Source organism: Vanessa tameamea, chromosome 24 (genome assembly GCF_037043105.1).
Source record: "Vanessa tameamea isolate UH-Manoa-2023 chromosome 24, ilVanTame1 primary haplotype, whole genome shotgun sequence".
Classification (NCBI taxonomy): Eukaryota; Metazoa; Arthropoda; class Insecta; order Lepidoptera; family Nymphalidae; genus Vanessa; species Vanessa tameamea.
Window position 1 is genome coordinate 6,395,872 of NC_087332.1, and position 27,847 is coordinate 6,423,718.

Below are 27,847 nucleotides of genomic sequence, written 5' to 3' on the forward strand. Positions count from 1 at the left end.
TTTTTCATACGGTTTTCACCGATTGACGGAGTATTTCATGATGAAGGTTTACATGTACAATTAATTCGGGTTTTGTGTAAATTGGCAAAAATTTGACGATGAAAATCGAATCATGTAGGAGCTTTAATGGCGTGCACCGCGATCTTATATGGATTACGTTATAAACGCTTTATTTTATTTTATTAAGAAAGCAAACAGTGACATTAAAAAATATTAAATGACAAATATAAACCCTTAGTCTAACCGTGCAAAACTGGACCAGGTAGCTAGTTAAGCATCTTGATTTGAATTTACTATTTAAGCAGCAAAAGGTCCTGCTTAAACTGGCCAAAAAATGTATATTATCAACATCGAAATAATTCCAGACGTCGTCTACTGCAAACGATCCGGCCCTTATTGGAGGCGTATTCGGCTACGTGTCGCGGTTTGCGGGATGCCCCTCAAAAGGAACTTGTGGGCTCCACATTGGACTCCTTGCTGGAGAGCTTCGCGCAGAACAAGATGATTTACGGTCGGTACTTTTTTATTAAGGACTTAAAGGCTCAAATCAGAAATCTCCTAATAGAGTTGAAGTAGGATCCAAACACTTGTTGAGCATCATTGATTATGAATCTATCCTAGTAGATCATCTCAACTCTTATGATAATAATTACAATTATAAATATTTAACTTATACCAACAAATCCATACAAATAATTTAAAAGCAGAACAACATTTAAAGAGCATAATTCAAAATTTAAAATATAGCCAATTTAATTTTAAATTCTTTGTTGGTAACGAAGAAACGTGACCAATTAATAATTCCCGACTTAACCGTAATTTTTTTCAGGTGAAGCAGTTTCGACTGATGCTATAAAGAATTGCCTCCGTCTCCTACGTCAGTGGGGCGTCATAGAGATGTACACAGACAATCGGGAGAGAAAAGTACGGATATGTCCGTTATATAAGAACAAAAGCAATATTGACGATATTTGTGCTAACATACACAAGTTCAACATTGACACACCGTTGCTCAAGTGACAACAAGTGAAGTGAAGTGATTTGAAGTGAAATGACAAGTGTAGAGTGTTATTATAAACCAGTTTAGGCACATTGGAAATAAGCTACATTCGTAATGGTGAAGTTATTTTTAATATATTTTTTATTTGGCATATTGAAATACATATAGAGAGTTCTTTTGTAAATGTAGTACTTAAGTACTAAGCTAACGAGTGATATAATAAAATGATTGCAATGTTATATGTTAAGATAATCGAGGAATCTCACGAATGTTGCATTTATTTCGTAAAAAATAGATTTAAATGAATTTCACTTAAAGCAATATCTCTTTATAAAGTTTACGTTTATCGCACAAAATACAATTTAAAAATTTGTTCAAAATTTCAGAATTAAATTATAAATCTGCTGTTTAATATTCCATTTTAAAATGAATAAAATCACATTAACTTTGGGAATATGTCTCTATACTATAGATAATCAGTTTATTCAAATTAAAATGAAAATTAAAGCTAAGGCAAAGCTTGTTTTGTTTTGGTTAATATTTGTTTTTCAATGTGCCTGTATAAAAATTATTAACTGGCTGTGTAACAATACTTTCCAGTGATTCTGACGTGGTTACGGCGGTTTTTGTGATCTAGTATAAGATAACTATATATAAAGCTTGTCGCAGTCGTCTGTCATTCGTTCGTATATCATTTTATAGGGATACTTAGAGACCTATTCTGAACGAAAATTAAATACAAAACACTACTACTACTAATAAATGTTTATCATGAAAGATGCAGTGTTCTGTGTTACTTTCTTTTATGAGTAACTTGTTTAAGATGTTATTTAGAAACTGTAAATTATGGAAAAATATCAGCGTTATAAGAATCATTGTTACATCTAGAGCTGATAATTGCAATTTAGTTTGCAAAAATGTAAAAATCAAATCAGAAAAATGCATGTAAAAACAAGGTTATATAAAAAAAAAACATTGAGTAATTAGTCTGTTACTACAACACTTATGGCATGGTTACTGAGGCGATCCGTAATTGTTATTATTGTCGTAAAATCTGTACGAAAGAGCACTTTAAGCAACCGCTTAGTGTCTCTAAGTTTGGCGGTCAGTAATTCGTTGTTTTAAGCAATTTTATTTGCTGCATTAATAATTAGAAAACAACGGAAATGCATTTTATTTATTTCGTAAATCAGCTATTCTAACTTTTATACTTAACAGGATTCATAAAGTGAGTGAATATAATTATTAAATGATACGCGATAGACTTAAATAAAACAGTTAGCTGATCACATCTTGTATATAGATTGGAGACTTTGTCCTTGAGTTTGAAAAAAAAATAATATGAATATTTTGTGAATTCGTTTCTATGAACCAAAAGTAGAAGGTAAGCAAAAGTATACTATATAAATTTAGTAAGTAAGTAGTACATAGTCAAGTTACTATATTTAGCATTTGCTTTACAGAGTTAGTCAGTAAAGATTCTAAAGTGATTGGAATATTCTATTAAAAACAAACAATTTCACAGTTTCTAAGTCGATAAAACATTTTGTAGTTAACGTGTATGGGCGACATGTGTTCATTTTTTTTTATTTATTTATTCTTATGTAACATCCATATGTACATGCTACAAAAATGTAAAATATATCCTTAAAACGAGTGGAATAAATGAATTCCTTTATATAAATATTATGATTACTTTATTTATTCTGTTGAGGCTATAATACTATTTACTAGCCGCTTTCTGACTGACCGATTAGCCTCGCAAAGCGGCCTCGCTAATTGTAGATATTCATTAAGTACAAAACTTGGCTCGGGCGAGGCACATCTCGACCGAAGAAAGCACATCTCGACCGATCGATGAAATTATCTCAACTCTTCAACTTATTTGACATAAAAAATGCACGCCGATAATAATGTTACGTTGAAGGATACGCCTTCGCGAGTGAGTTACAGTAAAGAATATTATCTAAACATATAAAATTGTTTAATCCAAAAGGTATTTATAAAAAAAAAACTGTAAATTCAAAACACATAATGTAATAAAATATAACTACTTATAGAACAAAAACAAACAGAAATTAAATATTAATTATAGATAAATTTAAAATAAACAAAAGTTAAAGTAAACAAATTTATCTTTCTTTTTATTAGATTTATGTCTAAAGAACAATTTTTTTCATATTGATTTATTCAATATAAAACACATATTTAATACTTAACAAACAGAACAAAGCACAAAAATTAAAAATAAAGGTACACATTGCAAACGATTTTCTAAGAATTATAATGAAAAAAATAAAAAAAATAGAATTTATATAGTCATGTCAAAAATGTATAATGTTAGATAAGGTTAGAAGAATATGAGAAATGTAAGGTATTATAGTACCGTAAGAAACAAATCGTGTCGTAAGAATCAAATAACAAATATTAACGATATCAACTTAACATAAGAATAATAAAATTGGAAAAACAAATTTTTAGATAAAGTAAAAAGTCAATGATTATTGATATATTTTTCATTTGTGCCTTTTCTCAACTGTCTTGGATTCTAGAGATTTATGACTCTCATAGGAATTGAGAAGAAAATAATTCAAATAATAATGTTCGATTTCTATCGGCCCTTATTTCGGGCAAATATTTTTGTAGACGTATTTGGGCAGCTACTTTTTTTTCTTGGTGATTGATTGATTGCAAATGATTTTTTAATCCTTCCAAACTATTTTCAATGAAATTGCAGTATCCGCAATGATAAACTGTTGGTGTTATCTGTAAAATGAATGTAGGTGAAGAAAAATTCCCAAACATTTATTTCAAAAGTACAATAAATTGTTAAACATATTGTGCATCACTTATGTTCTTTCACTTCACCTATTTCTTTTTTTTGGTAGAAGACCCAGGTAAGAAAATCAGCAATTTAACTGATGATTATAGGTATCACCTGGATACACCATTTCATTTTCATTAGTATTGATAATTATTTTTCCTACTTAACAGTGAAGGAAAAACATTGTAAGAGGCTTCCTCATATGTATCTAATGAAATTTACATTTGTAACCTACTAAGTTATATTGGTGCAGCTTGGTGAAATATGCTCCAAATCTTCTCAAGGAGAGTAGGCCTTTGCCCAGCAGTTTATTTATATAAATTGTATATTATTATTATAAATTTATTTAGGCTGATGCTTCATAATCATTAACAAAGTCTAAAATTTATCTTACCTCTCGCACAAATTCTGTTTTGAAATCTATAATGACAGGTATTGGCTCCATTTTTTTTATATGCCTTATATTGTACTGGTGTTTTTCAATTGTGTTAGAATCAAGTGTAATATTACATGCCTGACATCTCCATTTACTTAAATGTGTAGTTATCAAATGAAAACTAAAAAGGCTTATACAAATTACATCATTAATTATAAAATCCCAGTGAAAAATTCCCTTTATTGTACATGAATCATCTACGAAGTTATATGTTGGTACTTTATTTATTGTGATTTTTTTTTTTATTGTAGACTTTTCTTTATGAGATGATTCTGCCACATGTTCCTTCATCATCTTCAATGTTGAAGTAAATTTGATATTACACAATTTGCAATATGTGCCATTACGTTTATATTTCAATTTGTTTTGTTTAGCAAATTCTAATGCTTTACTTAAAGCTTCAGATGGTGTTAATAATTCATTTTCTGTATCAGATGTTTTAGAATGTTCTGAATCATTAACATATGCAACAATTTCATTCTGAGACTTGTCCATATGGCCTTCAGTATCAATTACATTTTCTGAATTAGTTTTACTGGTAGGTTTTTTTGCTTCATTATTATTTTTATCATGAATGGGACAATCGGAACTAATAACATGCTTTTTAACATTTTGACATTTCAAGTAATTATTTTTGTGTTCAGTTTCATTAAAATGTCCTTCTTTAGATTCTGCAGTAATTAATGAATTGCAAGTCAAGCAGTTGAATGTGTTCTCATCAACCTAAAAAAAAAATATGTGTACTTATTTGTGATGGCCCAGTGATTAGAATTTGTGAGTCTTAACTGATAACTGTAGGTTCAAGCCCAGGCAGTTACACTGAATTTCCATTTGTATAATTCAAATTATACTTGGCAGTGAAGAAAAACATTGTGGGAAAACCTACATATTATGTCTAATTTCCACGAGAATCTGTTACACATGTATCCAACAACCACATTGGAGCAGAATATTGGAATGGCTATACGCCTTATTCTTAATGGGCGAATAGATCTTAGCCAAGAGTGGAATCATTTACAGGCTGTTACTGTATCATTTTTAATTTTTTAATAATATGTAACAGCTTAATTTATTGACAGCATATTTATATCGTATCATCATAATTTTTTTTAAATCGGTAATAACTTTCCTAATTGAAATTATTATTTAATTATACAGTTGTAAACAACTATTACAGTTGATATAAACAATTATTTAGCATTATCAATTAGAATTAAAAAGATAAAACTTACCTTCCGATAAACAAATTTGTTTTTGTTCAATTCAAATTTACTCTGAATAAGTTTTAATATATGAGAAGTGTCTTTCCTATGGTCTTCTTCATATGAATAATCTACATTACATATTAAACAGGATCCATCAGCTAAGCCCTGCCAGGCATTCTGCTCGATTAATATGTCATCAAATGCTACGACTCCTTCGTCAGTGTCTTTTAATTGTTGGATACTTTTATTGTCAACATGAGCAACTTCATTAATATGAATTCTAATTTTTGGTTTAGTTTGTAATATCAGGTTGCAAATTTCACAAAAATATCCCACTTTTACCTACAATATACATATTTATTACTGATAAATCAATGACCTCATGCTCAATTAAAATACTTATAAGGCTGTAAATATAGTCTTGGGTTCAAATTTAATTTCTAGTATTTTTTTTAGTTTATAGTCACTAAAAACGGCAAGATAATAGCCGTTTGTTCAGTCTTGGCCTGAACTCTGTGCGATCGTGTTAACTTTGCCATCCCATAGGGCATACGATTAAGTGAGGACAGAGGTAATATAGGGCGTACTTGTCATGTAGTCATCATTTATGGGCGAAAAAGTTCAAGATGAAGATAGCATTGATAACATTAAGAACATAAAACAACAAAGTCACAATACCTAAGTAAAGGTATGAAAATAAAAAGAATAATAATATATATCAGTAAAATATTTAAGCATACTACCTTTCTGATGCGATCTTCTTGATATTTTCCCACATAGCTTGTAGATGCAAAAGTCTTTTGATGAGCAGAATCAGTGATATGCTTTTCAACATCCTTTAATTTGAGGTATGTGTGACAAGATAGACAGAATGAATCGGCGATCCCCGTTATCACTCCAGACTCCATGGCCTAAATTATAATATACGTACTTATAATCAAATGCGACATGAAATTACATTTAATAAATGAAATATTTAGTATACAAATCAAGGCAATAGACAGAAGTTAAAATAATTTTAAAAAATCCAAGCAATCTCACGTTCTGTTTACTGGAAATTCGAAACTAAACTGAATTTTTAATTAAACTGAACTATTTGTTTGCAACTACTTCATCTTTAAACAAATATTGATAATTTTTTAAATTTTGGGTAAGTCCCGGCAAGCGGCAACTTTAATCAGTGTTACTAGAATAACGTAGTGAAGAGTGGTTTAGTGCTGCCACCTACGCCACTTTATAGCAAGTTCTAACAATATTTTTGTTTGTGTTTGTTACAAAAAGTAAATTTTGTGCTAAATGTTATATTTAATTTTTACTTATTTAGGTTTTGCGTGACAAATCCTAAATATAAAATTATCGAAACTCAATTTTAAATAATAATAATATGTAGCTTTTGGTCGCTTAGCTTTATACGGTTTTTAACAGAGTCGGGAGGAAAAGTCGATCCCCGCTGCATATATTTATCGAACCCGTACATTTATTTCATTGTTTTTATACTTTTGTCTACTATGCATACTAGCTTTTTCGTCATTTCAAAGTAAAATATAATTTTAATATTTTAAAATATACTTATTACGTAATAATAAATGTATTAGGATTAACCACTTTTGCGAGAAATAAATTTCACAATCCTTTGCACAGTGGGCAACAGTACAGTATGTGCTGTACAGTGTGACCATATATGACTGTGAAAATATATGTAGAAATATACTTAAATATTTTGATTTTGAGTCATAAAAGAGCATTATTAATTTATCATCACTTGACATATCAACGATAGCGATTATAATTTATTATTTTCCCAAAAAACACCCAATATTTATAACAGCTAACATTGAACTTTCAGTTTATATGTATTATCTATGCGTTAAATAAATGCTGGCGTTTTTGCGGGAATAAAATAGGTTTAAAATTTGATTTAATTTTATGGCAAGGATTTATTTTGCCGAAATATATTTTCTTGTGGCGTTGTATTAGGAAAATTAACATTTTTAAGAACTTTTTCAAACATTACCCACGACCGTTTATATCTAAAGTCGCGCTTAAAAAATAACAATATTCAATGACAAATCAGGGCCTCAATTCGAGAAACATTAACGAGGACTTTGAATCCGTCATTATCCTTTTCTCAAAATTCATTCGGTGACTATCGATAGTATTGATCTCTGTGATTATATTTTCGATATCTTGAATAATTTTCGAGTTCAACTATCGATAGTCAAACTATCGATAGTTCTGCAAATAACCTTGACAGCAAATTGACGCGATATCATTGGTCGAGCGCTTGTTTAATCTATGACGATCACAATGGGTTTTTGCGATAAAATGGCGTTTTGAACGTCGGCGAAACTGTTATCTAAATTTTGGAAGTAAAATTAAGGATGAAATATATATGTGCAATGAAACTGCAAAGACAAATCGCTACCTTATATCGTTGCCGTGTGTAGCCGTCATAATATGCTATAGTCTGTGAGATAGACGTCAGTAAATGGTTTTTGGTTGTCAATTCCTCACTTGTCATTTTTGTCCATTAGTCAGTATGCTTGTTGACGGCGTCGTGATGTATTTGTAGTGCCTTGTCGTTGAAATAATATCGTATTTGTTTTCTTCCTAAACATGCGTAATCTTTTAGTTTGAAAATAATTATAATTTGTTTTAGTGTAAGATGCCTCAAAAAACTTTTAGTGATAAAATGTTTAAGTGTAATAGTTTTAATGTGTTATGCTGGCTTGTGTTTCACTTAATTTTATTAGCCCTGACAAAGGATAGCGCAGATGCTCAAGTAATACGTAAGTTAAATTTATCGATTTACTGCTAATCTTTTAATTTTATACACTTTTTATTTTATTAAGTACGTGTACATAATGGTAATTATATTATTTTTGTACAAACATAATTATTAAAATTAAGTAATATGTTATACTTAGTTATTATTTATTACTTCAAAAAATAATGAGCTATTTGTTATATTATTTTTTTATATTAGTAGGATTGTTCTTAATAGCTTTGGTATATTAAAAACAATAAAAAATTAATAAAAGTTTTATAGAACTGTACTACTAGTATTAATGTATATATATACTTTTAATATAATAAAAAATATTTCAGGACATTTTTATAAGTTTTTATTAGGTGCATTGTAATATGTAAAATATTTTTTTTAACCAAGCTCAATAAAAGTTACGACATTTAAATCAATAATTGACACTTCACTTACATTATATTAAAAATACAACTACAAAGCTAATTATTAGTTATATTATTCAATATTAAGGTTTAAAAGCTATTGTACTTTCTTTTGGAATAACAATTTTTTTTTGTGGCTTTTATGCAATGACAAAAATTAAATGAACTAATTGACTGGGAGTAAAGCTAACATTCATTATGACTAATGCACAATGAATGAAAATGTAGATTCAACTGAAAACAACGAATAGTAATTCCTCTTCTCATAGTAGATATACAGTCAATGTTATAATATATATACAATTAAATTTATGCCACCTAGGAAATCAAACCCCATATTTTTTACAGCCTTTCATCAAAATTACTAGACATTTTCCAATAGCCAAATGAATATAATAAATATTGCTCATTTAAATTTTAACGAGCTAGGATCATAAATTTAAATTTAGATTCTATAATATTTAATATTGTAATGGGTTTTTAGATAAACTTTAAACCATGGTACAGATATTAAATGTTAAGCCACCTGTTAACGTTTTTTTACCATTTAATCATTTTTTTTAAAAAAAAAGAGAACATTAACCTTATATATTAATGTTCTTTTTTTAAACTGACATTTAAATTTTTTAATTAGAATAGATACAATTATCTGTGCAAGCTCATGATAGAAATGAAAACCAGGAGTGACATATTGACTTTATGGTGTTACAAATTCTCTGTTATAAGTCTACCTTTACTTCATTTTTATACAATGACTTGCTGATTATATAAACTATCACAATGATTTACATTATCTTAAATATACATAATATTTTTGTAAAAATATTGTGACTATATTGCAAAAATTCAACTTTGTTAAAAACATCTCATAAGACTCATTTTATTTGCATATGGTACAAAGAACATTTGTCGGCAATGGTATTCGCATATATAATAAGATATCGAAAAATATAATCAATTTACCATTTAACAAATTTAAAAAATTTTATTAAGACTAAATTAATCAATAAATCTTATAGTCATTAAAATAATAATTTTCATTTTAAGATTTAACTGTGAATAACAGCATTGTAAATATGTATTTCAAATAGCTCTTTATAACAGAACCAAAACTGTTTTATTATCTGTAGTTTTATCAATGAATAAGAAAAAAATTAAATATGTTTTTCTATTTTTTACTATTTTCTTAATGTTATTTAAATGTTAATAAGCCGATAAACGTGCGCTTATTTTTTTTGTTTTTAAATATTTATTTGTACAAATAAATATGCATTTATAACTAGCATGGTAAAAGCGCGGTATCACAGGATATCCGGCCGTCAGCGTCCGTCATTGCGCTGACCCTTAACTGAATAATATTGATAATGTCAGTTTTAAAAAACGTGATTTTTTTCTTTTCTTAAAATTGGAAATAGTTTTTCAAACAGATTCTCAAAAGGTCAATGCTAAGGTTGTCATTACGTTACTTCTTTTCGACTGATGAAATGTTTTATTTTTAGGTAATGGTTCTATTATATACTGCCATTATTTCGCGCTACAACCCAAGAGACTACCTCTTGGGTTGTAGCGTGATGATACTTATCAATAAATTGCCTATATACTATGCTCCTGAGATCAGTGCGTTTGAACAAACAAATCTTTCAGCTTTATATAATAGTGTAGATGAGCATTTACCCTTCTAAGGATGTTTCTATTTTGTATATGCTCACCTCAACCGGAATCGGTATTGCCAGAAAATAAAAATCGTAATTCAATCAGCTTTTTTATATGATAAAAAGTATTCTAACCTAATAATAAACTATTTTAATTACATACTTGCAATTTTTTTCTTGAAAAACTAAAATTTTGCGGATTTTTTTTTTTTTAAATAAATAGCTTTATGGCATATTTATTATAATTTATTTCCGTCGAACGGATGTATTGACTTGCTGATTCATACAAAACATTATGCTAATTAGTATGATACCTAAGGTCTAAGGAATCGTTATATTCGTGATACGCATTGAAATAAAACTGACTGTCTATGGACATAAACAATTTACGTATCGTTATTTTTTAGGTCAAATTGAATCTGATTCAAGTGTCTATATTATGTAGACATTATTTAATTTTATGTATTAGGAAGAGTAACATGAAATTCACGCGTATCACGCGTATAGTCTAAATTTAAAACGAGTGAAACTGCGATGCGCATATATATGTGTGTATAATAATGTTCTAAACTAAAACCTTCCTTAGATATATGTATAAAGCTTTAGTAGTTTTTTTAGTTAGGCCTTACAAAAAGCGTCCCTTCATTTCATATAAACGTAGAAATAAATCATAGATAATGTTAATAATAATTAAACATAAGTTTTAAGGCTTCGTGTTAATTTATATAACGGTATATTCATATTCATTAATTCATGATATGATGGAAATGATTGTCAATAAAAGCATCATGACCGTTTTACAATAAAATATTACTTCCTGATCATTCTGCCAGCTACAACCTAAACGTGTGTATTCTGTTAAGGACTTCCCTTATCGTAAAGTTTATGCAAAATAACATCGTTGCCAAGATTAATGTTCATTAAATTCGTTTCGTATAATCATAAAGTGATCGTTGCAAGTATATTTTCCGGACAATTTGTTAATTATTTAGTAGTATTATGTACTAAAAGTAGTTTCTTATAATACAACACTACTTCACTTAACTTCTTATATACTCTATACATAATTTACTTCTAAAGTTTCTATAACTTCCCGGATATTCAAAACCTCATTTTTTTTCATAAAACCATAACGCATACCATAAATTTATTAAGATCTCGACAAATGATATCACGTCAGTTAAATGTCAAAGATGTCTTTTTTACTCCTGTGATTAAGGAGAGTGATCCTGTATTTCCGAAGTCTATGGGTGCTTGATGACTTTCTTTTGTCTTTACGTACATATTGAGGTGGTAGATATCTCAGTCGTGCACAAAGTAGTCTGTCTTAAAGTATACAAAAGAAAAAAAACTTTCAAAGAAGTTTTTTCAATATATCTATGTACTATGCATGCATGTTATATTGGTGGACACTTGAAATTCAGTTGCAAGTATTTACATAAACTAACAAATGATGTCTGATAAAACCTTGTTAACTGTTGCTTCGGGGATATTTTTTTTATCTCGATTATTATAGATGTGGTTCTACTAAGGAGAGTAACCATAACTTCATAGAAAAAATTGTAATTCACGCTAGTCACTTCAATAGGTTATATATAATACAAAAATCTTCTCTGAAACCCACTGAAGTTTTGGTATACATTTTATGTATATTGGTAAATTTTAAAAAAAAGCTCATTGAGCCCTGTTCTTTCCGTTTAAGAAAAATCTCGCGGCCATTTATACTGAACCAATGAATCAAAATTTAAATATTCTTTATACAAGTAGGCTCATAGCACTTTTGAATCGTCACGTTACAGTGTTGAATTAAATGTAGTGTTGCCACCGGCTTGGAAAGTATATTCTACCGTATCTATTATCTTGTATTGAATAATATTATTTATCAAGGTTTTTTTCTTGCGCTTTATTTTTTTTAAGCCCCAACAACAAATATCGGAACACCCCTAAATGCATACAATTTACTTACGATGCAAAGTGTTCGTCAAACAATTGCTCCGCGTCAAAAAATTACAGGAAAACTGTAGAACCTATAATTTAATATGCATACAACACGATGATAAGTAAGGCCATATTAGGTACTTCGACAAAGTGGACGAGTAAGGCACAAACTCTAAAAAGAAACATTTGAAAGCTTTCGTTCTTGTGACGACGCTCTCATTGTAGACATTTATGACGCAGATGTGACATGGCTTTACATTGTTTTTATGGTTATAGGTCGCTAGAAAATATTATGTGACTTAAATGTTTGAGTTATTCTTATTAATACTTACCTTATGCTTATAACTTGAAAAGGAAATTAATACATACATACGCTACATACTAAAACAATAAAACACAAAATTTGGCGTTGAATATTTAATGATTAGTTAAAATCAAGTTAATAAAATATATTATTGAATATTAAACGACGTATCTTGATTTGTGTTAAATTAACGGTATTTATGCTATCCTTAAAGATTCTAACTTTTATATATGTGTATAAAAAATATAAGTTATAAAATTTTTATATTATGAAACGGACATACTATAATCAAAGTTTAAATATTTTCAAGCGTGAAATTGGCACAAACTAACCGTATTTACTTATACGGCTATTAAAGTCTATTAGATATTTATTGGTGTTCTAATACATAAACTAATTAAACCAGACTTAATTACACGCATCAGTGTTTATAGCCTGTCTAGAATAATTAAAGTATATTACACTACACTCCAATAGTATACACTCATAGTACTTATACTGTCGTTATAAAAGCTCATTTAGACCGACAACAATAAAAATTAGAAAACATCGAAAGGCAACGCACCCACTTCGTCAACAGCTGTTTATAGATTGACTATTTTAATATGATCCCATTTCTCTGTCTCTTCGTACACGTCCGCTTCGTACGAGAGCTCAAGTAAGAATGGTGGTTTTATTTCTGGATCTGTTTTCTGGCGGCTATGGGAATGATGACTTCCCCGCTGCGACACGGTGCGTTTCCTCGTGACGTCACGTCCGATTACTTTTAAATGAGATATGTATGTTCTTAATATTCTCGTGAACGCTTATACTTTCCACGGATGTCTTGTTTGTAAAATATGTATTAGTCATACGTGTTAGTTTTGTCACGTTTTCTGATTTTATTCGATTTGCTGATTGCACTTTTTACATTTAGTAATACAGAGTATTGTAAAGATTATTTTTTTAAATGTAGCCTTGCGAAGTGAGTGTTTGTAGCTAGTAATTTTAAAATTAAAAATGTAATACAATAATACATCTTTATATTTACAGTTGAAGTTTTAGGGTTCCGTACCGAAAGGGTAAAACGGTGTTACTAAGACTCCGCTGTCTGTCCCTCTGTCACCAGCCTGTATCTCATGAACTGTGATAGTCAGTTGAAGTTTTGTGTGGTATTTCTGTTGCAGCTATGATAACAAATACTAAAAAACAGAATAAAATCTCGTAAAAAAATTACATCAAACGTGATTTTTTTGGCCCTTTTTTAAAGAATGGTATGGAGCTCTTTGTGCTCGAGTCCGACTCGCACTTGGCCGGTTTTATTGGATAAAGATGTCTGGACATAGGACTGTTTCCAAATACAATATTATTATAATTGTGGTTATTTAAAAAGAGCAACTGCGGTTTACGGTTTCTTCTCGCTGGAGGTTGCTTTTCAAAATTATAGTAGAGAAATACTTCATTGTGAAGTTTACTTGAATAAGTACACTTTGACTTGTTTTTCGCCAAACAACAACAATCAACAATAGGCTTTTAATTATTTACTGTTTAATGTTAAATTATAAAAAAACATAACTGTAATGACGCATCTATAAAAGTCATGTAAGCAGTATGTAATTTAGGAAAGGAAATATAATTCTAAATGATTTGTTTAAATAACAAATTACTCACATTCTCAATTCGTATTTCCATTCGGACACGTACTTAAATTGCTGATTTTATATTTATATTGCAAAATATTTCTACGTGAAAATGTTTAGTTCGAATTAAGTATTATTCCGAGCAAAATTTTTAAAACGCTTGCGTTTTTATTTTTAAGAAATATACATATACATATATTCTATACTAATATTATAAATGTGAAAGTAACTGTCTGTTATGCTTTCCCGACCAAACTACTGAACCGAATTTGATATTCAGCGAGTTGAACTCCAAGGAAGGGTATAGACGACTTTTTTTTTAAATCTCACACCAGACGACCAATCCAAGGGCAAATGTATGAAGTTGAATTTGTTTTAATAACTAACTAGTTCCCAATGGGCGAGATTAGTTTACCCTTCATAGTAGGTACGTCTTATAAACATTTGTACGTTATATTATAATATTAGACAGGAAATATTTGAAATTGTAAGAAGAAAAAAATGTTTCATATGACGCTGTCAGAAGTGATGAAAAATTCATCTCTTCTGACGGGGTACAAGTGTTCTCCAAATATGGAGGGTCCCTTGACCTATCCTATTTTAGAACTATAAGGGGCACGTGAGACGTCTGCCGTCTTAAGTATTCCGAGAAAAAAAAGAATAGATTTTTATCTTTACTTGTACTGTAGTTTTTTTAAAGGCTGAACCACAAGCAGTGATTGTATGTTAATCTATTTGTGCTTTATGATTTAAATTGTTTAGTTATTTTTATTAGTTTAATTATAAAAGGTCCAGTAACGTGCTTCGACTCGTAAAGGTTAGCGGCCATTTCACGCAACAGCGAATAAATGGGAAGGGCGGTTAAATTATAATTATATTTTTATATAACTTTCACACGCATTGAGATCAAGTCGGCATGCTTATTAAAAAATATATCTGTATTACTGTACTGTACCGTACTGGATAATAGGCATGTATTATATTGATAGTCCTTTATGATTCGTGTCTTTTTTTATGGCATAGGTTGGTGAACTAGCATATGGGCCACCTGATGATAAGCGATCACCTAGGCAATGACAATATAAGAAATGTTAACCATTCCGTACATCGCCAATGCGCCACCAACCTTGGCAACTAAGAAGTTATGTCCCTTGTGCCTGTAGTTTCGCTGTCTCACTCACCCTTCAGACCGGAACACCATAATATTGGGTACTGTTGTTTAGCGGTAGAAGATCTGATGAGTGGGTGGTACCTATCCAAACGAGCTTGCACAAAGCCCTACCACCAAGTAACTATATAGTAGCCTTAACTCATCTGTTCTATTCTAGCTGACCCGACATTTATGTTCTGTTTTAGCTATGAATATTCAAATCGAACTGTAATAACAAATAAAAAAAGTCGTCTTAAATCAGTCGGCATAAACGGCTCTTAAGTTTGATTGTTTTTATTTTTTTTAAGGATTTCTCTTTCCATAAAAAACTTCGACGAAGTATTAGATTTAAAAAAAAGTTTTGGCGTGACAAAAGGAATGGAATTGACTTATTTATCTGTTACTGTCATAGTGATTAAATCGTTATTATATGTATAATGAATGGCCATTATATATAATTACTGAATTGTCTCGCCAAATTTATATATTAATCACTTTATCAGGATGTTATTTATAATAGCAGATCTGTTGATTAACAGATGTTCGTTAACAGACTTGGACGAAGAATTTGGAAGAAGATGGACTTTTTAAATGATTTTTTTAATGTTTTTGGTATAACCTGGCTGACCGGCATATGCGCTGACAATCTTGGGAACTAAGATTATGTTGCACAGAATCACTCACCCTTCAAACCGGAACACAACAATACGAAGTATTACTGTTTGGCGGTAGAATATTCAATTAGTGGGTAGCTCCTATTCAGATGGACTTGCAAAAAGTCCTGCGATGAAGTGAATATAAACTTCAAGCAAATTAGTTCCAAAGGAACGTGTCCAAGGAAAGTGTCCATTAGATATTATCTTCTAATGGATAACCAGAGATATATTTCGAAACAAGTTTGAAAAGGCAACGAGCTAATGCGGTATTTGGGTTCGAGAATAAACTATGACAGATGTCAGTAACATTGACGTTTGACACATTTGTCATGTTTACGAAGCAAGCTAATGTATTGTATTTTGCTTACAACGACCATTAATTATTACTAATAGAAAAAAAGCCAAGGTGTCTTATTTTCATTTGAGACAGACCTTAAAGATACAAAAAATATATGTTTTTAAATTCTGAACGTTCTTAATTTGAAAAAGTTATATAATTTTATTTTTTAACCAATCAAAATACTTTGTATTGTGTTTTCAGTTTGAAAGGTCAGTGACCCAATGTAATTACAAGTACAAGGAATATAAAATCTTAGATCATGGTTGGCAGAGCAATGACAATAAAAGGAATGGCTTGTGCTTACAATGATAACGTCCCAATTGTCTGTCTATTTCCCTTGGAAACATAATTCCTTTACAAAGAGTATAGCATTTACATACTTGTTATAACAGTTATGTATAAGATATTATTGTCAGAGTCCTTTGAACTTTGTCTCGTATCAACTGATATTATTTTAAAGTAATAGTGCCATTGTGATACATTCGTCTAAAGCTCATAATTGTTTGCAGGCATTACGACGAAGTCAACCGTGCACGTGCGAAAACTTCATTCGGTTATTGTGCCATTATCATCCTTATCAAACAATCGTAAATGTTATATCGCAATGAATGTAACAGTTTGTTAAACCATTTGTGAATACTGATTGAACTATGAAATGACTCAGTGATTAGAACGCGTGCATATTCCTATGTCCTATGATCCTATGACTTCAGGTTAAAACTCAGCACCACTGAAATTTCATGTGCTTAATTTGTGCTTTTAATTAATCTCGTGCTCGGCGATGAAGGAAACCAGCATGTGTTTAATTTCAATGTAATTCAGCCACAGGAGGAGGCATTTGCCCAGCAGTGGGGTGTTTACAGGCTGTTACCTCGATCGAAATAGATTCTATAAAATACTAGGTACTGATTTGAAATTCTGTGTATTTTTTTATTTTGCACATTTGTTACGTAGCGTACATTAGCGACCAGTTAGTAAATATTCGGATTTAGTTTAAGATTTTCAAAGTTGCATGTCTCATGTATGTGACGTATAGGAACGACTTATTGAATGACGGATAGTAAGATAAATGTTTGAAGATTAAGATTGTATGTAATTATTTTTATGCTCAATGATTTAAATTTTCTTTTATTATTTTAATTCTAAAAGGTCCAGTAACGTGTCGCGACTTATAAATGTTAAAGGCTATTTCACGCAACAGCGACAGGAATAGATTATAAAAACTGGTAACGTCAATTAGATAATTCTACTGAATCAATCATCATCAAATTACTCGCGACAGAAAGGGAGAAATCTGCGTGTAACTATTCACACGCTATAAAACGTTAGTAAGGCCGTTACTGTATAAACTTTCAATTATTTTGACAACAAAACATAATTAAAAAATATATATTAGTAATAAATAATTCGCGATAATTTTTTTTTAATGTGGCAACTTCTAGCTTGGGTCATGTGGTCATTGTGCCACTTCTGCTATACGAATAGTATGTGGCGAAACGTGCGTTTGTCTGATTACAGATAAGCAAATATTTAACAGGATATCCGAATACCTTCATTGTATTAGACGTCATTATTATTATTTATAATTACAATAACTTTTTAAATGTGTGGAATCCTGTCGTATTAGAACCTTCATGGATAATAAAGATTGAAAATATATTCTTGTATGAAACTTTCAACTAAAATATGTTATATTATCTTTTAGTGTTTGTGTTTAGGTAACAATGATTATTATTATTTTTTAATTCTTATTGTGGCACCGTTGACACGGATTTTATATTAATTACGATAATACAACTGAACGACACCAAATTTGATGAAATTTTGTATGAAGTAAGTTGAACTCCACGGAAGGACATAGTTTTTTATACTTAAAACCAACTATGCGGCCGTAGCAGCGAGCGATCTGCTTTATTATTAACAGTTCTTTACATGCTTTGACAGGTGTTAAGTACAGTATGTTATTTTCAGTATCCATGATAACATGTATGCAAAATGTTATCGATGATCGGTTGACTAGGTAACACGTGAAAGCGTAACATTCAACTCACTTTCGTATTGAAAATATTAGTTTGGCGTCACGGTGGCGTGTTCCAGATACCTATAAGGTTAAACACAGGACTTTGACATTCGTTAATGTACCATTACAAGTTGATGGATACACAAATGATGAATTTAATTACCATAAACAGTCACGAATGGATACTGACCTGATTCGAAACTAGGGCCGACTAGGGCGCGTCGTCGTCTATGTAGATCGAGTATTAATTCACACGCTATACTTTGTCAGGACAGCAAGATTTATTAATAGGGCTTTTCAATTGGCGGGAACACTAATTGGAATTTGTCTGTGTTTTTTTACGTTTATTACAAAGTATGATTGTATTGTTTTTATTTGAGTGATTACGTTATTTACCTAATGTTTTGGAATTAATGTGTTATATTGTGGATAAAAATATTTATTTTGTAAATCTATTCTATCTATAATAATAGATTTACACAATCAATATTTTCGTCTCAATGATATTAATTATTATTTTAAAAGAGAATATTTTAAAGTTTGTACTGTGAACTGTGTACCTACTGCAAACGAACCGATGTCAGTTTTATATTAAAATTAACATTGATAGATAGATTAAAATTAAAATGACGTTTCAAAATTCCGTTCGGGAACCTACTTGAATAAAGTATTTTTTTCAATTTCTTTTAAGAAGCAAGCTATTTGCTTCGATGCATTTTAAACGTTCTTTAAAACAACGTTTGTGAAATTAATTCGTTTTACACTTAATGTTAAAATTTGTAAATCACGTAATGTTTTCAAGTGTTGTGCTAAAATTAAATTTGCACGGAAATCGATTAACTGTTCGCGATGACTAATAGTTTATGTTCGTAAAACAAAGCTGCAGAGTTGAGGTTTAGTGGCCGGGACATTTTTGTTGTATTGAAAATGCAAACTGGAATGTATATTCTTATACCTACATACGATAAATTGTCAAGCCTTATTTATATATATAATTATTCTGTATGTCTGTAAGTGGCTGCAACGATTTTGATGTTTTTTTTTTGTATTTGTTTGGGTGGTAGGTAGGTCTGCGTAAGGATAATAGATTTAACAAAACAGCTAGTACCTACATGTAATAAATAGTTAAGCCGAGAAAACCCAATGTTTACGATACGTCAATTTTAATGGGAGATCGATGCATTCCGACTATATTCTAATCGCATTTGAGTAGCGTGCGTATTCGAAATATTGAAAATTAAAATACTTATAAAATATTTATTTATATTACATAAAAACTCATTGGTATCTTCAAATGTTTGCAGCATTTGAAGTAATATTTCAATATACATTAAGAAAAAGAGTAAGCTTTATATTATAAAGATAAAGATAACATTTCTAGAAATCCCTCATCCTCGTAACATCAACGATCTTCGGCTTCGTGATTTAAAGAATGATCGAAAGAAAGACAGGTGAACAAATGGACTACTGATTGGTGAAAGTTCACCGCAATCCATAGACTTTCGCATAGATATAGAAACTAAGATGCAATATTCCAGGCGCGGCGTTCTTTTAATAACATTCAACACTCACCCTTCAAACCGGAACACAGCTATACAAAGTACTGACGTTAGGCGTTAGAATAATATTCATAATAAATATGAAATTTTAGTAAACTATTGCACGTTGGCGTGCTGCCAAGCTACAGCGTGTTTACTACTGAATTTATACATTGTTTTCAATATAAACAAAGCAGGTTCAATGTTCCCGCCTTAACATCGATTTTCGCGAAAGTGTAAACAATTATAATTAGGCCACGAATTCCGATGCATTTGACGAAGAGCAGACAGAAAAATCTATACATATAATAAAATTGGAGTGTCTGTTTGTGATATTAAAAATAACCGCTTTTTATTAAATGCATATACATGTGTACATTTTTACCAATTTTTTTATTTTTTATTTTTGTATGTTTGTTCCGACTAATCTCTGGAACGGGACTGTCAGATAGCTGATGTAATAAGGTGTAACTTAGGCTACTTTTATTTTAGAATTTTATTTAAAATAATAATAAAGTCACGCTGCAATATCAAAATAACTTGAATTCAAACGCGCACGAAGTCGCGTGCACAGCTAGTATTAAAATAAAAATTAAGCGTTCTATATTTAAAAAAGAAAAAAATTAAGAATACTGGCTACTAATACCTACCTAAATTAGTTTAATCAGATGCTAAAATATATAAGAAAAAATAATAAGTCGTATCTCAGATGAAGAAATTTTATAACACGATATTAAGCAAATTAACGCAGTTTGACCCGTGGGATGTTTGAGAAACTTAATTCGATTAAGGTCGAGTTAATTAAAGCAGGACAATGAAACCCTACTTAAATCGTGTAACTGGACTGACTGGGGTGACGGGAAGAACTTACTTTTTTGTACAATAGCCGCTGGTTTTAGTTTTTTTGTTTTCACTTGCTATTTAGCCTTGTTCATATTATTATTAGCTTTATATATACATATTAATTTTGATATATAGACATATATATATGTATATATTATATGATATTTGAGGTTAAAAGACTTCGACTTCGATACTGTCCCATTATCATTGAAGTTAGTATAGAATTTGTTGTCGAACATGTCTGGCTATAATATATTAATATAATATAGTCAGAAATGCTTGGGGTAAAATATATTTCGTCTGAGTTTGCTTAAAACTGACCATTTATATGGACATAAATGCTTGTTTTTGTACGTATTATATGCGCTCACGCATTCTTCAGAATTGGAGCCGTTATACAGTTGTAGTTGGCAATCGCATGGAGATTTCACCCATAAAACGACAGTAAAGGGTCAGTTATTTTGAAGGTAACTAAGGTTACCAATACAGGAGAACTGGTTCATTAGCTTTTCATACAATGGGTACTAAGATTTCGGGTGACCACCTAAGCTCTAATATGTTTGTAATTCACATCGCGTTCGGCCTTGATAGACAAAAACAATTCTGAATTGTAATTGTATATTCCATATACTAACAGTTGTATAAATTTTATATAAAAATTTAATTGTACTTCATTTACATTGTTATTAAAATATACTCTGTTATTAAAATGGCGGAAAGGTAACTACTGAGTTTCATGCCGGTACTTCTCGGTAGAATCACTTTCCGAACCACTGGTAGTTTTACATTTATTTTAATAATATAATATGATGATTCAAAAGTGTTTTTATGTGCCTACTTGAATAAAGAATTTTTTGGAAATTTATTACTTTTTTAGTTTTTTTTACAAAAATAAATATTTTGATTTAATTAACTTTGATGCAAATCACTTAACAAGAAAAAAAGAAGAGTCCCACTGAGTTTCTTTCATCAGTTCTCAGGTCTGTGGTAGTGCTACTACTGAATTAATAAATGTTGTATGTAATCAAAAAGGTAATTTGACTTCGGCTTTTTTGACAAGGGATTTGATTTTGATTTGACATGGTTTCAATAGGTGGTTGACTCTTAAAGGTAATATAATAGTCTGAATTGTAATACTTAAACTACCGTGTTCAATTGCTCAGTCGGTCGCATAACGGTTTTTTAAGTACTGTGACTATTTAGCTGACACGCCATTGCTTTTATTGTTTTTCCGCCTCTTTGTTCGATAACAAATAAGCATGCGTTACAATAATTTACATTGTGAACTTTTAATTTATCGATATTACATTGTATTCGGAGATTTGTTATGATAACAATGATTAATTATTTATTTAAGAGTACACGCACGGCACTATTTTACGGTTAAACTTTAGTAACTAAATAACTCTAGGGAAGTACCTCGCGTAATAAATATAGATATTTGAATATTCATTGAACACAATAATGTCTCTCTCTCTCTCTCTCGAATTCTCTCTCTCTCTCATATAATGTTATAAAATGACAGTTACGCTAGCCCGCCTGGGTAGGTATCGTCTGATATACAGCCAATTAGTAATATTAAGTATTGTTTTGTTCCGATTTCAAACCCAGTAAGCCGGTGTAAGTACAGGCACTAAGGACATAAAATCTTAGTTCCCAAGGTTGGCGCATTGGCGTTGTATGGTTAATATTACAATACTCAAAATCAAAATATACTTTATTCAAGTAGGCTTTTACAAGCACTTTTGAATCGTCATTTAACAAACTATTTTAAGTAAAGCTACCATCGGTTCGGAATTTAGATTCTACCGAGAAGAATCTGAAGAAAATCAGTAGTTACTCTTTTTCAACATCTAAAAATACAGTAATGTTAGTTAAATACAATTATATATGTATGTTATATATCCTGCCTGGAATTCAACAAGCGTTACCGCCACGCTTTTTTATCCTTCTACTAATGTCTATGGGCAGTGTTGACCGCTTTCTATTAAGTGCTCCATTTGCCCTTCGGTCTACGTATACTATAACCAACAATAAAATACAGTAGACTTTACATAGGTATTTTGTTTTTTTATCGATTTTAAATTTTCGAAATGACATTGACGTTTTGATTAACGACTTTGACAGTTCAGTCATGATATATAACCTGTCATGTCAGTGTTGACTTCCTCGTTGGTCTACTCTACCTCTTGGTTGGCAAATTAAAAATAAGGTTAGTTTTTTGTGCTCGTAAACAAGCCACGTTCGATCAATGACAGTAGTCTCTATTCGCGAGATTTCACGTGTTTTTGCTCACATCCTAATGCACAATAGTAACCGAAATCGATCAGGAGGATGTCATTGTCAATGTTGTTATAAATTCGTACGTTTACTAAAGCTCGCGTTTTATGAATGAATCCTGTGTAATCATATAATGTCCTACTTTTTAGCACATTTATGTAAACAACCGCATTGTTGTTACTGAATAACAACTTGTTGATACAAAGTAAATATGACTCATATGTAGTTTCAATTTCACACATACACACACATTAAATTAATCTTCATTGAGCATCAATAGTCATCGTACATTTTTTTTTTTTAATCGCCAGTAGTAAGTAGGTACACGTTGCTTTAATAAGTGTGGGTGTCTTGTTTACACTTTTTGCTCGAGTTCGAACGTTTTAATAGACAATTACCCCGCATTTATATGGATATATTATTACATGTCTCACACGTGAGTTTACTGTTGCGATATCGCATCGTAAAGTACTATTTGATAAAATCAGTTTTATAATCGACGTCGTATTCGATCACTAATGTCAATAATCATCACTTGATTTCGAAAATAACTATAGCAAATAATATATATGTTTATTTTTTCATATGGACATAGTAATGTTAAGTTTACGGTATTCAAAGTCTTCAAAATAAATAAAAATCACTAGTTTCCTATTTTAAATTTTGATAACTATTATTTAGCGTTTATATGTATTAAGAATATAAATATACTTTATTAGGTTTAATTGTAGTAATTGTATTGTAAGTAAATTGCTTTATATTTAACATTTATATGGTACTTACATATAAGGTATAATAACACATGGTCGCTGACATTGTTGTATTGTCCGTTCGTTGTGTTAATTGTATTATGACTAGTGAGCTAAATAGAGCTGGAAATTATATTATTTTTTTTTTCATTTGCTATTTTATTAAACTTTTCTTTAAAATAATGATTTGAATTTATTTAAGTTACAACCGGTTCGTAAACGACGACATTTTTATATCATTGCGGTGCAAGAATGACTCATAACGAAAAAAATATCCAATGTTTAAAATAATAAAAGTGTCTCACCGTGTTAATATGTCTTAATGTCAAAGTGAATGATGGATATAGAAGATTAAGTAGCATGTAACAAAACAACAATTCAAATGCTGTCTCGTTATTTATAACAAAAGTAATTACCTTACAAACAAAACGGACTAGTTGCTACTTTATTTGTATATAAGTATATAAGCAAAACCAGGCAGGCTTCCTGCCTGTCAATTATATGGTATGGATGTTGATAAAGTGCAGTGACATTAAATGGCGAGTTTGAACAAAGAGGTTTGTATAAAAACCTTCATGATTGTGATTGTGCAGAAATCTATTAATCTCAAAAAGATATATAACCACCAATATATGTATACTGTATATACTAGCTACATGTCCCGGGTACAATGAGGGTTAATATATACAACATTTAGATTGAAGAACAAACATAAAGGAAGAATCTATTTTTCTTCCGGCTAGATTGCAAGTCTCGGCTTTTCTCAACTATAATTTGCATATAAACTTTTCTTTTTGAATCGCTGTGTTTCTTGATGAAAACCGCTTTAAAATTTGTTGTGTAGTTTAAAAGGTCTACAGCGACTTTGTCGTAAACAATGTTGACATATATATAGGTATATAAAGATTCCAGCTGTTTTCGTAACAATATATACTAACAAAAGTTTAATTGTGAGTCTTATAAACAAGGAATGCATTTTGGAATTAAAAAATTAAGTATGGAATGATGAAGGGTCTGTAATCTTAAAGTAAAGAAGTTCGAAACCTTGTTCTAAATTTAAACGTTCGAGATGTCAGAAGCGTGATCTATATTTGTTGTCGCGTACTGCGTCTGAGCATCTCGATGCGAGACAAAACTGCATTTTGGATAACCGAAATAGAAATCCGTACAATTGTTAGCTTGTAAAGGTGGTTCGGGCGAAATGTATACGACACAAAAGACTTTGAAATAAGATCGGATACATTGAATTCGTTGATAAGAATGTAATATATTAAAATGTATGATTGGTTCTGCTCGTTTATGCATATTGCATTCGATTGAGTTGAAACTTTGAACAGTTGTTGGCAGTTGGGTATGGTAGTACCTGCACCGCCACAGGTGGCGATCGAGTCGTGCTAAATAGGCATTGTATTGAATAAATAGATTGCAATACATGTTAACCTAATACCAAGCCTATTATTGGTTAATGCTAGTTCCATTAAAATATCGAATTTTAGGTTTTTATGAGACTACGACTTTCCGCCTGTGGCTTCGCGCGTATATTTTACCGGGATTTATTTGTTGTTTTTTTTAGAATAAAGCGTAACGTTACTTAGCAACACCTACCTTAGCAAGGTTGCGTTTTATCCCTGTTTTTATTCCACACTATAATCTATCTCTGTGTCAATTTTCATTCAGATCAGTTCAGCCGTTCTGGCGTGATTGAGTAACAAACAACCACCCATCAGAATTTTTGCATTTATAATATTTATTGTTAGTAAGATACATTTTTATCAGAGTTTAATAATCCTTCGTCATTATGGTTTTGTTTCTTTTTTACGTTGCAACAAACGGTACAGTAGTTTTTTATGTAAAACGTGATACTTCGTTTATAGTTTTTACTATTTTATTACTAAGAAAAATATTTATATATTATTTGTCTTTTGAGAGTTGAGGATACGTAACGACACAATGTATAGAATTATATTTATATTTGATAAAAAAGTCCTTAGGCTATTTAGTCCCAAACAGGTGATCAATAAAACCTTCGTGATAAGACACACCTGTCTGCGTATGATAAATAACAGGCGACCTAGTTTATTCAACTTTGTATTTACTTTACAGTCTCGATTCGAAATTCAAATTTTTTATTATGACGAGATAAATGTATCAACAACGGCGCTCTACTTAATAAAACTGACACTGACTACTGTCTGAGAAACAGTTTAAGAAGCATACTTTGGAATCGAGATCCATATAAAATGTAGATGAGGTTTAATGCAGTCTGGTTGAAAATAAAAAATATATATTAAAAATGCGTTTTAAAAAAATTTTACACTTAAAATTTCTGTTTGTATGAGAGATTGACATTTATGACATTTATTACGCTTGAAATATTGGAAACGGTCTAGCTTGTGTTTATGAATTAAAGCGTCATTTTTTTTGTAAATTATTTTCGAATCAGGATAACATTTTGTGTTGATATTTATAATTTCTGTATTTAGTAACATGGAAATACCGAAGTCTGTTTCGTATTTTGTTTACGCGTAATTTAACCCAAAAAGAGAACAAAGCCGCAGCTGATTACAAAAAACCATTTAAGGAAAGTTAAATCGTTCCTATGGGAAAGCCCATGTAATATAAATAAGTAATTAAACTACATTCATTACAATATTTTTATATACCGACTTTTTTTTGTATACGGCAAATTCACATCTGGCAATAATAATACAAAAAAAAAAACAAAAGAAAACATTAGTGAACCGTCATCACAGTTTCGAGTAAATAAAAACAACAGATGCACGGTATCCCATTGCACCATGACGCCACGAGGGACCGTTAGTGTTAAGCTTCGTATTCACTGTCTTCGGGATAAAGGGATGAATACATTAGATGTGTAAACTGAATTTAGATTGTAGTTGTACAATAAAAAGGGTACGTTGAAACTTAACCTTTTACCTTTGCACAAACATCATATGAATTTTGGATTGCTGAGTTTTTTTTGTTAGTTTTAACTTCGTATCACAAAGTTTTTTAAAAAAAATATTTTAGTATTCGAATTTGGTCAATAAAAAAAAAGTAAAAACTTACGTCAGAGTGAGCAAATCCCTGGAGACTGGTTAGATATATATTTTTTAAATTACAAATTAGATATGGCAAATAATAAAACAGCTGCGTCCACCGTGTAATATAGACTAAAAAATTTCGCATCTGCCTTTATATTAAATACTCTATTATAAACAAAACAATAATTAACAAAAAAATAATTAACAAAAAAATAAACATTAACAAATCATTTATATTTTAGTCATTACTTATCACCTCATTTACGTTTTTTATTTGACCTATTAATTACTATCTTTTTCTAATTTCAATAAAAAAAAAAACAAAAGAGAGCAATTTTATATCTAAAAAAAATATACCTACGAGCATAGCCTATTCTAACCACAAGAGGACAAAAGCCAAATAAACAATATTGACGCGATATCATTGGTCGAGAGCTCGATTAATCTATGATATTCACTATGGATTTGTAATAAAATAAATAAATATACGAACGTTTGTATTTCGTCAAAATCGTTTGAGTATATGAAAAGTTATAACAACATAAATGTTTCTACGTTCTAATTTCATATATGATCCGAATTAAATTCGAGAAAAACCGCGGAACACAACTCACAAAAAAATCTTTGCTCTAAATCTCAGTGCTTGTGCTGAGAATCGTATGAGTCCATATAAATTGTGTTTTTATTTCTAGATTAGTTCTAAAGAATGTAATAATGATATGACAGTAGGCGGTCGCTCGTTACTACAATTACAACCAATTCAATTCAATGAGTATTGTCGTAGTGTGTCTAAGTCTTTAACTTACTTGCCCTTAAAATATTCTTATAGATGAATGTAATCGGCATTCCGTCTGTCTACAAAATATTAAAAAGCTAAAAATATAATATGTATATTTGTTTGGACGATACATAATATTCAGTTAAATTTTGTTTACGGACACCAAGAATTAACATTTTCCTTTGTTTATGGCTATGTACTTATTCTGAAATAAAGAAGCATTATTAATATTTCTATTGAATGTTAACAGCACGTTTATTCCAGTTGAAGTAGATATACGTACGT

At 30.3% G+C, this 27,847-nt stretch overlaps 3 protein-coding genes across 5 annotated transcripts in view; 2 read left to right on the forward strand and 1 right to left on the reverse strand.

The window, feature by feature from the left end:
• Window positions 1-2,684, forward strand: part of LOC113402659 (glycerol-3-phosphate acyltransferase 1, mitochondrial) — a 58,793-nt gene extending 56,109 nt beyond the window's left edge. For all 3 annotated transcript variants that reach the window (XM_064218844.1, XM_064218843.1, XM_064218842.1), the window contains 2 exons: window positions 366-511; window positions 830-2,684. In XM_064218844.1, the coding sequence (XP_064074914.1) occupies window positions 366-511; window positions 830-1,020 (337 nt within the window). In that variant the 3' untranslated portion in view covers window positions 1,021-2,684. The remainder of the gene's footprint in view (window positions 1-365; window positions 512-829) is intronic.
• An 866-nt stretch (window positions 2,685-3,550) lies between these two features.
• LOC113402686 (uncharacterized) lies at window positions 3,551-6,407 on the reverse strand. The gene is made up of 4 exons (XM_064218845.1): window positions 6,209-6,407; window positions 5,493-5,807; window positions 4,219-4,983; window positions 3,551-3,766 (listed from the first exon to the last, which is right to left on the reverse strand). Exons 1-4 carry the CDS (start codon window positions 6,371-6,373, stop codon window positions 3,566-3,568), a joined length of 1,446 nt encoding a protein of 481 aa, XP_064074915.1. The 5' UTR covers window positions 6,374-6,407; the 3' UTR covers window positions 3,551-3,565.
• Window positions 6,408-7,999: 1,592 nt separating this feature from the next.
• The window catches only part of Meltrin (meltrin), a 76,680-nt gene continuing 56,832 nt past the window's right edge, over window positions 8,000-27,847 (forward strand). Inside the window, exon 1 of the mRNA XM_026642944.2 lies at window positions 8,000-8,254. Within this exon, the coding sequence (XP_026498729.2) occupies window positions 8,131-8,254 (124 nt within the window). The 5' untranslated portion in view covers window positions 8,000-8,130. The remainder of the gene's footprint in view (window positions 8,255-27,847) is intronic.

Bases quoted from the DNA above. Each gene is read 5' to 3' on its own strand.
- LOC113402686 (XM_064218845.1), bottom strand. From the start codon at position 6,373: ATGGAGTCTGGAGTGATAACGGGGATCGCCGATTCATTCTGTCTATCT. The intron at 5,808-6,208 runs GTAGTATGCTTA...TGTATATTGTAG, and splicing joins AAGAAGATCGCATCAGAAAG to GTAAAAGTGGGATATTTTTG. The intron at 4,984-5,492 runs GTAAGTTTTATC...TTTTTTTTTTAG, and splicing joins ACAAATTTGTTTATCGGAAG to GTTGATGAGAACACATTCAA.